Source organism: Azolla caroliniana, unplaced genomic scaffold (assembly GCF_043228905.1).
Source record: "Azolla caroliniana isolate FFs.n. ecotype wild unplaced genomic scaffold, voAzoCaro1.0.p SCAF_8, whole genome shotgun sequence".
Classification (NCBI taxonomy): Eukaryota; Viridiplantae; Streptophyta; class Polypodiopsida; order Salviniales; family Salviniaceae; genus Azolla; species Azolla caroliniana.
Window position 1 is genome coordinate 3,244,428 of NW_028230443.1, and position 15,046 is coordinate 3,259,473.

Genomic DNA, 15,046 nt, shown 5'->3' on the forward strand with positions numbered 1-15,046 from the left:
ATACCATACTTTTCGATTAACTATTTATTATGAGGTAGATAAGCCTAAATATGAAAAAAAAACATTAAAAAAATGGGGAAAAAACAAAAAAAAAAACAAGAATGTTTGGATACCATTCGCATTCGTTTTCCAACGTAGGAAAACGAATGTTATACTAGACGAACACGAATTTTACGTACTATGAATGTGAACATCAACAAAGGCTTCAAGGGCAAATCAATTGTGACAGATGTCACTTGGTATTTGAAATTCTAGCACAATTTGACACCTATATTTCAACATCATTAAAGAATTTATAAGAATTTAACATCGCATCCATGTAGAAACGTGACACACACGTTATTGTGCATTAAAATACAACGGCTTGAACAAACAATCTTTAGAAGCACATGAATAGACACGATACTCATTACAACCAAAGGCAAGGGAAGTCCAAATGCAAACAATAAATCCAAAACAAAAAACTTTTGCTTGAGTTAATTACTTTAGGGTCTTATAGATGTAACAAGAACCTAATGTGCTCTAATTAGAGTTATATATTTCACCTTCTTAAGTTGGAGCATACCTGAAACAATATATCTAAAATGAAAAGCTATCGTCTACTTTTGGGTCCTACAAATGTAACAAGAACCTCAAGCACACTATTTACACTTATATAACCTGACAAAAAATACCACAAAGATTGGAATGACAGCTTACAAAAAGAACTTTTAGACTAGTACTATAAGAAGATTGCTCATACATCACATTCTCATGTAGAATCTAGATGTGTAAGAGGATTGTAAAATTTCTAAGAAAAAAGAGTCTGGCAATAGACATTTTAGTATAGATAGTGGAATATGGCTATGGTTTATCTCAAGCAAAATTGGTCCAAACAAAATATGCATGAACTTCTCAACTGAATGAATCAATACCCATTTTCAACACTTCTTATGTACCATTTTTCTAGACCTCCAGATTAACTCAATGAATCCATGAATGATTCCAAGAGGTTTTATGCAACCATTTTCAATAAACTGAAGATTTGTCACAAATGTCCCTAAAAATACAAATCCATGGATTTTTAACTCTTTAACAAATCCACGTTCGTGTAGCCATCTTTTATGAACTGACAATTGCAAATACCCTATAAATACAATGAATGGTTTTACCATGAAATCAAACGGCATTCTATACGAAAACATGTCTCGATTATTGATCTAATGTTTTCAGAGAAAAAAAAAACTCTAGTTCCCACTCAGCAAGGGCCCTTTACTCCCCCTCCTTGACACCACTATATAACACCATTCACACTCTTTTACTGAACCAAAAACCAAACCTAACCATATTATCTATAGAAACCATAACCATAGCTCATTCATAAAATTCCTGCCTCAAAAGGGAAGGGGGGGGGGAGCCTCTGTTAAGTGTCCTTTGTAAAATCTCCAAAAGACTCCAATGACAGATTCTGAAATCACAAACACTGCAGCGTTCCGATGAGGATCTCGCATAGCTAGCCTCCTTCATGTTTGAAAAGGATAAGATAAAACCATTAAAAAGAGAGGGGAAATATGGATCACAAATGGCACTAGGTATATATAAATCCGATTCGGATAATAAGAACCATTAAAGCGGAGAAAAAAAGAGTAGTTGCGGTAAGCTATTCATAAGTATCATTAAAAGAGGGGGGGGGGGGGGGGGGGCACATTCAGAAAGGAAAAAAACTCTTATTACTCTAGTGGATACTCTTATTACTCACTCTTAGTAATCATTAGAGTGGGCATGTATTAAGGAAAGATGCGACGAGGGAGAGAGATTTTACAGAGATAAGAGGGTGTAACTTACAGAAATAAGAGAGAAATAAGATTCAAGTGATTATACTCTTTATTCATATGTGCAAAAAAGGGAGGAATTGATGTCAGGGAATGGGTGAGCTGAGCGTTCTTCGGAGGCTCGTCTGCATCATTCCGGTGCTAAAGAAATCGGGTGGTGGCCTCGGTAGCAACCACACTGAGAGCACCATACCAAGAAAAGCAGATCCCGCTCCGACAAGGAAAGATGGAATATTCCCACCTCCAAATACGGTATCGAGTGGTCCACTTCCTATCGACACTAGTACCTACACACACGGATAACCAACCAACCAACCATCATATGTCATTAGTAAGTGGAATTCATCAAAACAGATTGTTTAAAAGGTTCTAGGAAGAGTCTTCCCAGCAATAATGAGTTACATCAATCTACTATGTCAAACTATTCGAAAATTATTCATCAATCACGTCTCTGCCTTTGACCAATATCAAAAATACCCTCACTCCCATGTCACATTGAAAGTCTCCATTGATGTGACATAACCCTTGGTTGATTTCAAATTTATGTTGATCATACCTCAATCAAGACATCAACTGCCAACATAACCTAAGATGTATTTCAATTTGGTATTGTCAATTGATATCAAGTTGGACTTGATCACCCTAACTTGTAAAGCATTTGATTATTCAATGCATTGATAATGTCTAGATCACGGCTGTGGATTAAGGTCATGTAGGTCCTCTTCAATCTGACTTACAAAGCATTCGATTATTCAATGCAAATCATTTATTTATTCAGTGCACTGAACATATCTTATTTGATACCACATGACAACTGATGAAAATAATTCATGTCAAATGTTTTTAGATAGATTTCAATAAGTTCTTGATCAACCTAATCGCCAAAGATTTGACTATTCTATGTTTGACCAGTCAATACATTAATCTGCAAATTGCCAATGAAAATACATTTCACAAGGTTCTAACTCCTGATTACCTCTTATTGGCAAGATTTGAGGCCATATTCACATGAATGAGACCTAATGATAGTAACTTACAGATCACAACTATTGAATGCAAAGATCTACAAAATATAGATGAAAAGACCTTTGCAAATTTAGTTTCTCCTATGTAAAACCTGTGTGTGTATAGTGTGTGAGTTAGAGAGAGAGAAATGGGGAGAAAACCGCCAGATAAATAAGAGTTAAATGGACTGATGCATATTGAACAACATGCCACTATGGCAAAGAGCGAGGCATATTTTATGCAACAATTTAATTCGAATCATTAGTGTTAATGATAATGATTTAATTCGAATCATGCACCACAAGAGATAGCAAAGAATCTTGACAAAGATTTAATGAAGGGTGAGATAGAGTCAGTCATATTCCATTTCTCAAACAATAAGTCATAGATGGGATGGATTAACGAAAGTTATTTAAGAGCTACGTGCTTGAGTTGAAGAAACCACTCACATTTTTGTTTCAACAAGTTTGGAGTGTCTCATGCTCTCATCATGGAGTATTGATTTACTAAATCTATTGCCTAAAATTCCATCTCCTCCATCTTTTTAGTCGTTGGCAACCTATTTCATTGATGGATGGAATTTACAAGGTTTTTGCCTAAGGTCATTAGCAAAAGGTTGCAGAAATACTTCTCTGCGTTTATTGATAAGGCACAATATGGGTTAATTGTAGGAAGAGTTATTTTGAATAACATTCTAAACATATAAATGTCCATAAACTATGCTAAGGAGTTTAGAAAAGAGTTATTCATGATACAAGTAGGTCTTGAAAAGGCATGTGATAACGTGAATGTGAACTGCTAGTTTATGAGGAAATCGATGATTCATCTGGGTTTTGGTGTCAAGTTTGATATATACATGACAAGGGTCAAGTTCACAAACCATTCAATGGACGAATCATCCACCCCATTCCAGTTCAGAAATCGGAAAGATGTCCATCACATAAAGAGAGATTGTGCATAGCATTCTAAATGATATGCAATGGATAAATCAGCCATCCCATTCCAGTTCGGAAATCAGTTAGACAAAGATGTCCATCACATGAAGAGATATTTTAAAAATGGCCATAGACTATGCTGAGTATAATCAGGATTGGGTCGTGAAACAATTAGATCTTGAAAAGGTGTATGATAACATGAATTGGTAACTTGTTAGAAAATTAATGACTAGTTTAATGCACATTGACCAAGTTCAAATGTCATGTTCAATGGAGTAATCACCCAATCTATTCTACTTCAGAAATTGGTCAAGGACATTTAGTGCCCTTAATTGATTGCAATCGTAATACATCTTATTTTAAAAATGTCGCATAACATGGCAACGGGGGGTGATTTGGTAGATCTTTCACTGCCATTAGCAAATGATTATATCATGTTTTTAGATGCCATTCACGATAAACTTTTCTAGAGCTATGGAGGTGTGGAATCTATTTTGTGGTAGCCTCTTGAAGATTAACATGCATGTAGGAAGAGGAATTTGTAGGATCTTGGTTGGGAGGAGTTAACTATTCTCCACACAAAATTTGTGTTTTCACATAAGACTTAATTATGATTCCTTGGTTTCATATTACATCCAACCGTTACCATGGTCAAGAAGGGAAATTGAAAGTTTAAATTTCCATCTTGTGTGGCATGGAATCATATTTGCCTCAAAAAGAGTTGAGGCATGGCAACATTAAATTTGCATTAACATATGGTGGATCAGAGCTTACCATTCCCTAGAGCAATGTTCAAACATAAACCACCATAGATAGAGATGGTGGCTTTTTTCTTGCGAAAGAAGGGGTTAGGTTTGGAAAAACAGACATGGGAACCTCCTGGTGGAACATAGTGATTAGTGATAGATAAATGAAATGTTCAGGATTGATGATAGTTTATCACTTGTTGGTTTCTTAGCTGATGTCTCCCGCCAGAGCAGAAGAATGAAAATTCCTTGCAAATGGAATTGTGGACTTTGAGAACGTTGCAATGGGAGGACAAGCAATTATTCCAACTCCAATTTCATCAGATGGCGAATTTCAGCTTTGTATACAATACAAAATACAATGTTGGCGACCTAAAAGGAGAATAATGGCTCTTTGAAAAACTAGGGTGAGATTTAGAATTCCTAAAAGTCATAGGGTTCTTAGGGTCCAAGATAGTTTGCAGGAAATAGATGTCTTTACCAAAGTAAATACAAACGATATTTATCGCAAGTTAATTTTTACATACATGTATGGGTGACAGAGGGTTATGAAAAAGTATAAAGAAGCCTAAAATGTGGTGATAACTTGTAGTAGAGATGGTTTGGCACTCTACTACAACTTCTTATTTAGAGCTAATATGTTTATTTGGAGGGTTATATGATTGGGGGTTTACCACTAGGAGACACCTTATGAAAGTGGAGTATAGCCGGTGGAATGTGTTAAATTTGTATTGTCATTAGAACATAGTATGAATCATTTTATTGCTTCCCGAGGTCAAGCTCTATTCGCACATATATTTCTTCAAAGCAAGCTTCTTATATCTAGGATTTCAGAACCTCCATTCCCATCAGTATTTTCACAGGTCATTTCGGGTTTTCCTTGTTCACACTAAATTGTTTTTAAGTCCATGCGGTATTGGGGTTATGCCATATTTTCCATATGCATAAATTTCTTGTTTTTGAGGCACGTTAAAAGGCAGGTTTTCTTTGGCAGTTCTCAAAGTTGGAAAGCTCAAGAATGCTATCACCTGAGGAGATCCAAATATGTGAATTGGTAAATCAATCATATTTTCCTTCTCTGTTGACTTTTGTCACTTGGCTTATCAAACTAAATAGGATCTCAATTGAGATCTGACGGTCATCCGTCTTTTGAGTTATGTGTTTTTTCTTTCTTTCCATTATTAATACGATTCTATTTACAAGAAAGGTGAGGGAAAAGACATTCAAATTTCAAACATTCTTTCCACATGATTGGGTTTTTAGCGAACTCAAACTAGAAAGTTGTGCAATCGTTAACTGACGCTTATCTTTCGCTCTCTGCATTTATAGGCTGTTGGAATAATTGGATTATCCAAAATCCTTTCTTTTATTCCCATTCTGGAGTGCAATCATATCACCATTTGAGATGTGTCTTCTCCGCTAACAGTTCAAGACCATAGCCAATGTTGGTCTTATTACTAAGGCTATTTTGCTGGCATAACTAGATTACCGAGATTGCATCCATTATTTTTTCCAATTCTGGAGTGCAGTCAAATCAGCCATTTGAGAGGTCTCCTTCACTGGCAGTGCAATACTATAGCCAACATAGGACTTATTACTAAGGATGGTTTTGATCCTTGGCATGCAGTCGTCTCTTTGGTTTCTTTGTTCACGTAGTTGTTTTGTAATTTTTGTACAAAGAAGTAAAACTTCTAATTATCCATTGAGAGAGAGAGAGAGAGAGAGAGAGAGAAACCTGTGGAACAACCACCCCCATGTTTAACACTCCCATTGATAGCCCTGCATTCCATAATAAAATAAAGTAAGCTCAGCCTGACAAAACTTCATTTCTAACTAAGTCTAGGGGAAGATATACACCTACCTTGTCCACCCCCTGTATTAGAGGTCAATGTAGCAGTCAGTGCATAAGGAATACTGTACGTCACCTGCAACACAATTTCCACTGGATTCAATCCAATAACAAAAGAAACTCACTAGAATATTGAAACAAACAAAACCAATAACAAAAGAAGCTTATCAGAATAACCAAGATGCAACTAACTGACAAAAGAAAGGCAACTAGCTAGAATAATGTTAAAAACAATCCAATAAGAAAAGCAAACCTCCAAGAATAACAAACCAATCTCATAATATAAGCAAGCCCACTATAATAACAAACAAATCCAATGATAGAAGGAAGCACACTACAATTAAAAAGAGAAGTCAACCTGGAATAACAAACCAAACCAATCAAATGACAAAGGAAACTTGCTAGAATTATAGAATAAACCAATCCAATACTGAAGGAAACCAACTTAAAAAATGTTACAGAAACATATTCCAGAACAAAAGTACACCAACACTGTAATAACGAGTAACCAAGAAAGCAAACAAATACTCACTGCAAGAGGTAACCCAAGAACTGCAAAGATCACCAAGGCTCCTGCTATTGAGACAGCATTCGGAGGGTGGGGCATAAACTTGGTGAGCACAGCAGTACCTATCAAGGCGGTGGTTATAATAAAATTTCCAGCTGCCCATACATAGCTTGTACCAACCTTCCGACACAAAGGTTCTACACATAATGAGAAAAGACCCAATACAACTGATTGTATCATGAGCCCAAGAGATCCCATTCTAACACCTCTCCCATAGAGTATTGAACTAGATTCATCTACAGTCGATCCTCCATACACATCCCTACCCATCCAGTCGGTATCATATAACATGAAAGGAAACCACGCTATCCATGTCAACGCAGTTATAATAAGCACGCTCCACATCTTTGGGGGTAGGTCTCTAAATGCACAAATTAGCTCCCATAAGAAAGCCTCTCTCATTTCCTCTTCAGTTTCCATGTCATCTTCATCTTCTTCGTCATATTTTCCTTCACCAGCACAGCTTCCTTTCCTCTCCATTCCATCATCATTTAGGAACGGAGTTGTAGAAGTTACTGCCGTCGATGATTGCTGATCATCTGGTGACCATGGTATTTCAGGCGCAGCTGTTATGCTTAGTATAACAGTGGTAAACAATACCAATATACCAATCAAAAAGGCGCATTTAAGGTTGGCACAGCTCATTCCACAGGCGTCAGTCCTTGAGAATGGAAAGATTTTATACCAACTCTCCACTGAACCTGCTGCATACCCTAGCACATTCCCAACTGCCATGAAAAATGAGAAGAACGAATTTGCTCTTCTTGTTCTCTTCTGATTTTTACCTGCAACCGAAAACTATGTTTAGCCCATTAACAAATGTGCAAAGAATAATTAAATAAAATCAATAAACATGCATGAGAGATACATGTATTTTAAAGCGTACATAAGGCAACGAAACCAAATTATGCACAGGATGCATTCATGCAATATTCATTTCTGATGGCATTTTCTGTATTTACATGTGATAAGGACAGTTAAAAGCGTTATCAAATTGAATAAGAGGATGTGAAACATCTACGAAAACATGCACATCTCTACTGACTGTATTTGATTTTGTTACATGCTATACAAACTCTTTACATTATCAAATTGCAGAGATGATGAATCTGAAGATGACCTTAAAAATGTAATCATAAAGACGCACACAGTATTGTAGATAATGTTTCTCTCAGATATATCAAATGGTAACATATTAGAGAATGAATATATACATGAGGGGGGATGTTTTTATCAGACAATCTATACATATACAACATAATGGATAATGTTTAGCATGGTCTACCTTATTTATATCCATGCTACTTCATCACAATATAATGGATATGTATACATATAAGGGATATTGTGCCAAAGTTGACAAATCAAAAGGTCATATAGACATAATATAATAGATTATGTTCATCTTAGAGGCATCCAGGCTTATTAAACACAAATATACATACACACACATGAAGGAACGATCTCAGACATTGTCATATACAGACATGCACCAGCATAGGAGATCATGTTATTCCTCAGATGCTTCCATTCATATTCAAATGAACGAACACAATGATAAAGAACACTATCCAAAACATAACATATATAAAGCATGCGTGAAGCCATAGAGAGAAAGATTTGAGGGAAAAACCTGTGAAATCAGCAAGGAGAGCCCTACAAGGTCCTTGGAGAGTATTATTAGCAAGATCCAAAATCCAGAACCCAAAAACGAAGATCGTGATCGCCCTAGGTCGATACAAGGGAGAATCACCAAGGAAGAAGCCTAGGTCTGCGGCATAACCAATGAGAAGGACGGCCAAGATGACGAGGAAGGTGCCCATGACGATGAAGGGGCGCCTCCGCCCATACTTGCTCTGGCAGTTATCACTAGAATGACCAATGAGGGGTTGCATAATGAAGCCAGAGATGGGTCCACATAGCCAAATGTAGCTGGCCCATGTATGTGGAATACCTAGCTCTTGTACATAAGGGGTTAGTAGAGAGAGCTGAAGGGCCCATCCGAATTGCACGCCTGCTGCCACCGATGCTATCCTCGCTAATGCCCTCAGTGGCACCCTCTTACTACCCTTCTTGCCACTACCGCCACTGCTGCTTCCTTTATCCATGGATCACTAACCTTTCAATGATCAATCTTGTGTATTATCAGCCTCTTTAATCAAAACAATTCAATTGCTTTTAATTTGTTTACCAGAGATGATAGTGTGGAATTTCTTGTTATCTTGATCAAAATATGGATAATCAATCCCTTTCCATTAATACTCATGCACGTATATTATTCCTATCGATCTATCTCTATCTCTCTCTCTCTCACACACACACACACTTTTTTATTTATCAAATCTGATAATCAGGATTTTCTTATACAGTATGTGATTTTAGCAGCCTTTTTTTCACAATCAAATCTGTATCAGGCTTCTCTCATTCAAGCCATCTATAAGTTCTCTCTTTTAATCAAAGCACTTTTGGTTCAAAAAAGAAACCTATATTAATATGAGAAATGAATATCTCAACCTTAGATGTTGCATCGTAATCATCACCATCACCATCACCATCATTACCATCGGCATTATGCAATGGCTACAGCGAATAACAGAGCAACCAAATGAACCATATCCAATTAGGGTTTAGACGCGGTTTTTATATTATATCAAGGGGGAATGAAAATCTCAATCTTTGCCAAGAAATGCGGGGCAGATGTTGCATCTCTAGCATTGGCATTTTGCAAAAGCTATAGCAAAGAAACACAGCATTCGAAATAAAGACATAGCCAAATGGGTTTCTCTCTCTTTCTCTCTCTCTCTCAAGTTCTCTGATGGACACATGGCAACTTCAAAGAACATTCAGTGGTGGACAGATTTAGAAAGCTTTTTCTTCCTTCCCTCTCAACATACATAGTACATACATACATACTCTGTTTCTTCACCAAAGCTCTTTGTTTACTTGTTGAGGTTTTTCTCCAAAACCCTTCATTTCATTTCCTACCAAAGGCTTCGGGGGAATCGGGCGTTGGGTTTGTCCTGTTACAAAGTCACGGGTTCGAACTATGGAATCGGTAACTCAAGTATGTAGCCACATGGATGCCCCTAGGCCCTGACCATACAAGGAAAAGGAGCATGTCGTCCTGGACCCTAAACCCTGATGGATCGGAACCCCATGTATGCAACCTCGTGCATGTCCCGATGCCCTAACCTTACGAGAGCGCTAACAAGAAGAAGAAGAACATGTCGTCTTAAACCCTAAACCCTAAACCCTGAGGGATCGCGACCTCATGCATGCAACCACGTACATGTCCTGAGGCCATGACCTTACGAGAGCGCCAACAACAACATGTCATCCTAAACCCTAAACCCATATGGTTGGGAACCTTATGTATGCAACCACACGCGTGTCCTGAGGCCCCGACCTTACAAAGAGCGCCGCACACACAACAACGTGTTGTCATAGACCCTAAACCCCGATGGATCACGACCTCATGTATGCAACCTATGCATGTCCTGAGACCATGACCTTATGAGAGAACCAATACCAAGATCCGTTTGTGCCTCACATGCATTGAGTAAATGCATCCACCCAACCTCTCTCCCTTCCATCGCGAAAGCACCAACACATTCATGCACCACCACATTGGGCACAACAACTTGTCCGAAAGTAATCCCATATTGTTTGCATGTTTTCCCTTCTCTCGTACTTCATTCTTCAAGCATGGATTACCAAATTTCGAGGGTTTAACCTCGTCCGTTGTCGCGTTGTTACGCGCGTACGTGTAGAAAGGGGCGGGACCACGGGGGTCTTGGACCGAGGAGCGAGAGAGACAGAGACAGAGAGAGAGATTCACAGACACGTAGAAGCGAGAAAGAGAGATATAAAATGTAACACTTGATTACAATGACAAGAGATTACAAACTCCGACGGTTACAACCGACAAGGCGGCGACAGACCCGACACGGGGACCCTACTCACGCACACCGACGACAGTCACACGACTCCAAAAACAAAAGGGGGAATGGGAGAGACTCTGCTGGAAGCACACGGGCTGTCCACGGAGCAGAGGCAGCGAACTCCCGACACCCGCAGAGAACGACGATCGGAGCGGAGAGAGAGAGCTCACCCTCGGTTCTGCTGCATCCCTCCTCCTTGCCCACGCGCGATATCCTTTTCCTTTTTCCTTCCTTTCCCCTTCTTGTCCCTTCGCTTTATTCCCTGTCCCTCTGACAGGGATACGCACAATCCCCCTCTAATAAATGCGTGCAACTTAGTATTTACACCCATTTATGAATCAGGTACAAAATATCGCGTCCATCCATGTAAGGGCCGGTTCATGCGTTTTCTCTCTGATTCCGCCTATGGCCGGTTTTCTTCACGACACCGTCATGAACTATGCCTTCTCAAGACATGAGTCTTGTTTTGACTCCCTTCCACAGTATTGGACACAATAAGAGGTCATGCCAAATGATGACCCTCGACTTAGGGGATTTATGGTTTGTTGGGTGGACGATTGTTTCTCTGGCTTCCCTTCTAAAAATACGTGGCAATTTACTATGGTTAAGTTAATTGCTTGCAAGTGTGTTCAAGCATTCAAAACCATCGTTCATTTTTAGTCCATAAAACAAATTTCCATCTACTTCTTGGTTATTTATGGCGATAAATGTATTTTTGCTTGTGAAGCTTTGGTAGATCTTAAGTGAATACATACATACTTCATAATGGTAATTAAGATAGTTGATGAAAATCATAGGACAAGAGTTGTTGGTATGTATACATTCTCATAAAAAGAACATATTCATGATTAATTTATAGCTTTTTGTTGGATTTTTATGACATATGCACAACCCCATGCATAACATGTCCATCACCTATGCACAACCCATCCATGATCCACTAGAACTCTACCCTACAATCACAAATTAAACCTCTTTTGATCAATGATGTTAACGGCAAGCCTCATTGAAACCATACAAGTATCAAAATTCTATGGTACATCTATGTATTGTAAATAGGGAAAAATACCAGGATACCCCTGGAAGTTCGTCTAGTTACCAGAATGTCCAAAAAAGTACACTTTATAAAGTAATTATACACTCAAATCTTTGGTAAATAGGGCTAGTTCGGGTCCATTTCTTCCATCTTTGATAAATAGGGTTTGTAGATTTGAGTGTATAATTACTTTATAAAGTGTAATTTTTTGGACATAGGGGTAGTTTGGTAAATTTGGAACTTCCAGGGGCATTCAGGTAAATAGACGAACTTCCAGGGGTATCTTGGTACTTTTCCCTTGTAAATATCACCTTAAAGCTAGATTGTTATACTTGTATCTGAAAAACCATGCAAGCTACGATCGCAAGTTAAAGCGTCTTTTGATTAATGATGTCAAAGGCAAGCATTATTTAAACTATATAAGTTGTTACATTATCAATTGGGACCTTATAACAACAATACTCATGATTTGCTTAACAAATTATATAGTAATGAGTCATGAGTCAATGGATCCAGAAAGAAATGCATGGATTGCCAAAGATAAGCAGCTTCTTCGAAGAAGATTTTGAATACTTGTAACAAATACAATGCACTCGCTAAGTGTTGTGGCACAAATAAATGACCCTATCCAATAAATAATTGCTACAATGGACATAAACCTTTGATGAAGATGGATAGAATTCATGGAATAAATAAAAAAACAATGTGTACGAGACATAAACTTGTACATCAAAGGGATATAGATGTACATCAGATCGAGTAGGCCACACACGTAAATGGATCCCGATGAAGCTTGTGCAAGCTACCAGGGAAAACGCAGAGAGGCTCCCCGACGAGATTGCAATACCTCGAGGTATATTGAATCCTAAGACATAAAGGCGACAGAAGAGAAGGGGGAATGATAAAATATAATACACATAAGGCACCGGTTCGAGTGGGTGTCTAGGCCTATACATATAGCATACGGAGCCCGGGAGGGGCCATTTATTTCCAAGAGGTGGGTTGTGTGTGGAGAAATACTAGATATAGTACGAATGTTGGTACGGGAAGCATATGGTCGGGCTTCGGGTATGGGCGGGGAAACGATTCGGGGGCGACCGCTTTAGGAAACCCACGAGAGGCTACTACGATGGCATTGGTGTGTGTGGGTCGGGTCGGGTCTGGTCAGGTGACATGCGGACGATGGCCGAGCCGTGGACCGCGTGGCATCCCATGCATCCGGCCGCCCCGGCCAACGAGACCCGGCGAGGAGGAGGAGGAGGAGGAGCCGGTGCCTTCACGAGTTTCTTGTAATTACACTTCATGCCCTCCTCCACAGATGATGGTGATGGTGATGATTGTGATGGTGATGATGATGATGGTGATGGTGATGGTGATGGTGATGGTGATGGTGGTGATGGTGATGATGATGGTGATGGTGATGACAGTGATGGTGATGGTGATGGTGATGACAGTGATGGCGATGGCGATGGCGATGATGGTGATGGTGATGGTGATGGTGATGATGGTGATGGTGATGGTGATGACAGTGATGGTGATGATGGCTTCCCTGCTTTCTTCATCGCTCCAAGCCCCTCAGAAACCCTAATCCTTCTCCCCCCCTCCTCCTGCTCCAATGGAAGCTTGCCTAGCAGAGGAATCGTGGACGATGTGCGACCCCTGCTACTACGCTGGACAACCCCCCTGCCGCTCTCTCTGCACACCTCCATCGCCACCAAGAAAGGGTCTTCTTCTGTGATGGAGAGACCCCCTCCTCCTGCGCCTCTCCTTCTCGCGCCAGAGCTTCTGCGGGGAGGTAATAATGCTCTTGGATCCGTGGGATTCAAGGAAGGGCTGCGAGCTGGAGGTACCGGGAGAGGTAGCATCTCAAGGTTTGGGCTAGGGTTTCGCGCTGCAGGGAATGGTGGATATGAAGGTATGTGGAGATGCAGCAGCTTGTTGTCAGTGGCGATGTGATTAGGGTTTGATGGTCTGTTGCTGTGATTAGGAGAAGGAGAGGAGATGGGGATTCCTGGCTTCTCTTCCCAAGAGAAAGGCACCATTGCAAACACACAGTGATCCTCATCTTCACCTCCTTCATCATTGCGAGCGGGCTTCTTCTTCTGCATCGTTGAATCATCATGAATCTTCTGCAAAGGAGGAGGATGAGTCTTCTGCATCATTGGATCATCCTGAATCTTCTGCAAAGGAGGAGGATGAATCTTCTGCATCATTGGATCATCCTGAATCTTCTGCAAAGGAGGAGGATGAATCTTCTGCATCATTGGATCATCCTGAATCTTCTGCAAAGGAGGAGGATGAGTCTTCTGCATCATTGGATCATCATGAATCTTCTGCAAAGGAGGAGGATGAATCTTCTGCATCATTGGATCATCCTGAATCTTCTGCAAAGGAGGAGGATGAATCTTCTGCATCATTGGATCATCATGAATCTTCTGCAAAGGAGGAGAAGATGGGCTTTGAAATCCACACATTAACAAAGGTAAATTTACTTGCTAATAAGGTAATTAACAATAACTGTGTAGAAGAAGTAAGTACTCTGACACTAGCTGATTAAGGTTATTACTAACTAATCTAGCCACACATTAACAAGGTAAATTTACTTGCTAATAAGGTAATTAACAATAACTGTCTAGAAGAAGGATGTACTCTGACACTAGCTGTTTAAGGTTATAACTAGCTAATCTAGCCACACACTAACAAGGTAAATTTGCTTGCTAATAAGGTAATTAACAACTAGCTGATTAAGGTTATAACTGCTAATCTAGCCACACATTAACAAGATAAATTTGCTTGCTAATAAGGTAATTAACAATAATTATCTAGAAGAAGGATTTATTTTGACACTAGCTTATTAAGGTTATAACTAGCTAATCTAGCCACACATTAACAAGGTAAATTTGCTTGCTAATAAGGTAATTAACAAAAGCTTTCTAGAAGAAGGAATTACTCTGACACTAGCTGATTAAGGTTATAACTAGCTAATCTAGGCGAGTAACTTGATGACCCACAAGCCAATTGATGGGTAGTAATCTAGTGGCTAATCGACGGAGTCCAATTTAAGAAGTGGGCTTCTAAGGGATGGCACTAAGGTAATTAACAATCAAGGGTAATCAATTGTCGGTATGAGGTTTAGGGCCTAGGGTTTAGCTAGA

The 15,046-nt window shown here is 39.3% G+C and overlaps 2 protein-coding genes across 3 annotated transcripts; both read right to left on the reverse strand.

Annotated features, from left to right (window-relative positions):
* Nucleotides 1-1,091: 1,091 nt before the first annotated feature.
* On the reverse strand, nucleotides 1,092-9,805 carry LOC147860800 (sucrose transport protein SUC9-like). Of its 2 annotated transcripts, none has more exons than XM_087323636.1 (6): nucleotides 8,548-9,805; nucleotides 6,879-7,699; nucleotides 6,359-6,422; nucleotides 6,233-6,276; nucleotides 1,861-2,098; nucleotides 1,092-1,447 (listed from the first exon to the last, which is right to left on the reverse strand). In XM_087323636.1, exons 1-5 carry the CDS (start codon nucleotides 9,020-9,022, stop codon nucleotides 1,898-1,900), a joined length of 1,605 nt encoding a protein of 534 aa, XP_087179762.1. In that variant the 5' UTR covers nucleotides 9,023-9,805; the 3' UTR covers nucleotides 1,092-1,447; nucleotides 1,861-1,897. The 2 variants fall into 2 exon arrangements, with proteins under 2 accessions (XP_087179762.1, XP_087179761.1); XM_087323635.1 differs by having other exon boundaries at nucleotides 1,092-1,500.
* A 2,679-nt stretch (nucleotides 9,806-12,484) lies between these two features.
* On the reverse strand, nucleotides 12,485-14,608 carry LOC147860801 (uncharacterized). Its single transcript, XM_087323951.1, has one exon. It carries the CDS (start codon nucleotides 14,363-14,365, stop codon nucleotides 13,016-13,018), a length of 1,350 nt encoding a protein of 449 aa, XP_087180077.1. The 5' UTR covers nucleotides 14,366-14,608; the 3' UTR covers nucleotides 12,485-13,015.
* Between the last annotated feature and the right edge of the window lie 438 nt (nucleotides 14,609-15,046).

Coding starts and splice junctions, on each gene's coding strand:
- LOC147860800 (XM_087323636.1), bottom strand. CDS start 9,022: ATGGATAAAGGAAGCAGCAGTGGCGGTAGTGGCAAGAAGGGTAGTAAG. Junction 7,700..8,547: donor TCTCCTTGCTGATTTCACAG/GTTTTTCCCTCA, acceptor TTTCGGTTGCAG/GTAAAAATCAGAAGAGAACA. Junction 6,277..6,358: donor TAATACAGGGGGTGGACAAG/GTAGGTGTATAT, acceptor TATGGAATGCAG/GGCTATCAATGGGAGTGTTA.
- LOC147860801 (XM_087323951.1), bottom strand. CDS start 14,365: ATGTGTGGATTTCAAAGCCCATCTTCTCCTCCTTTGCAGAAGATTCAT.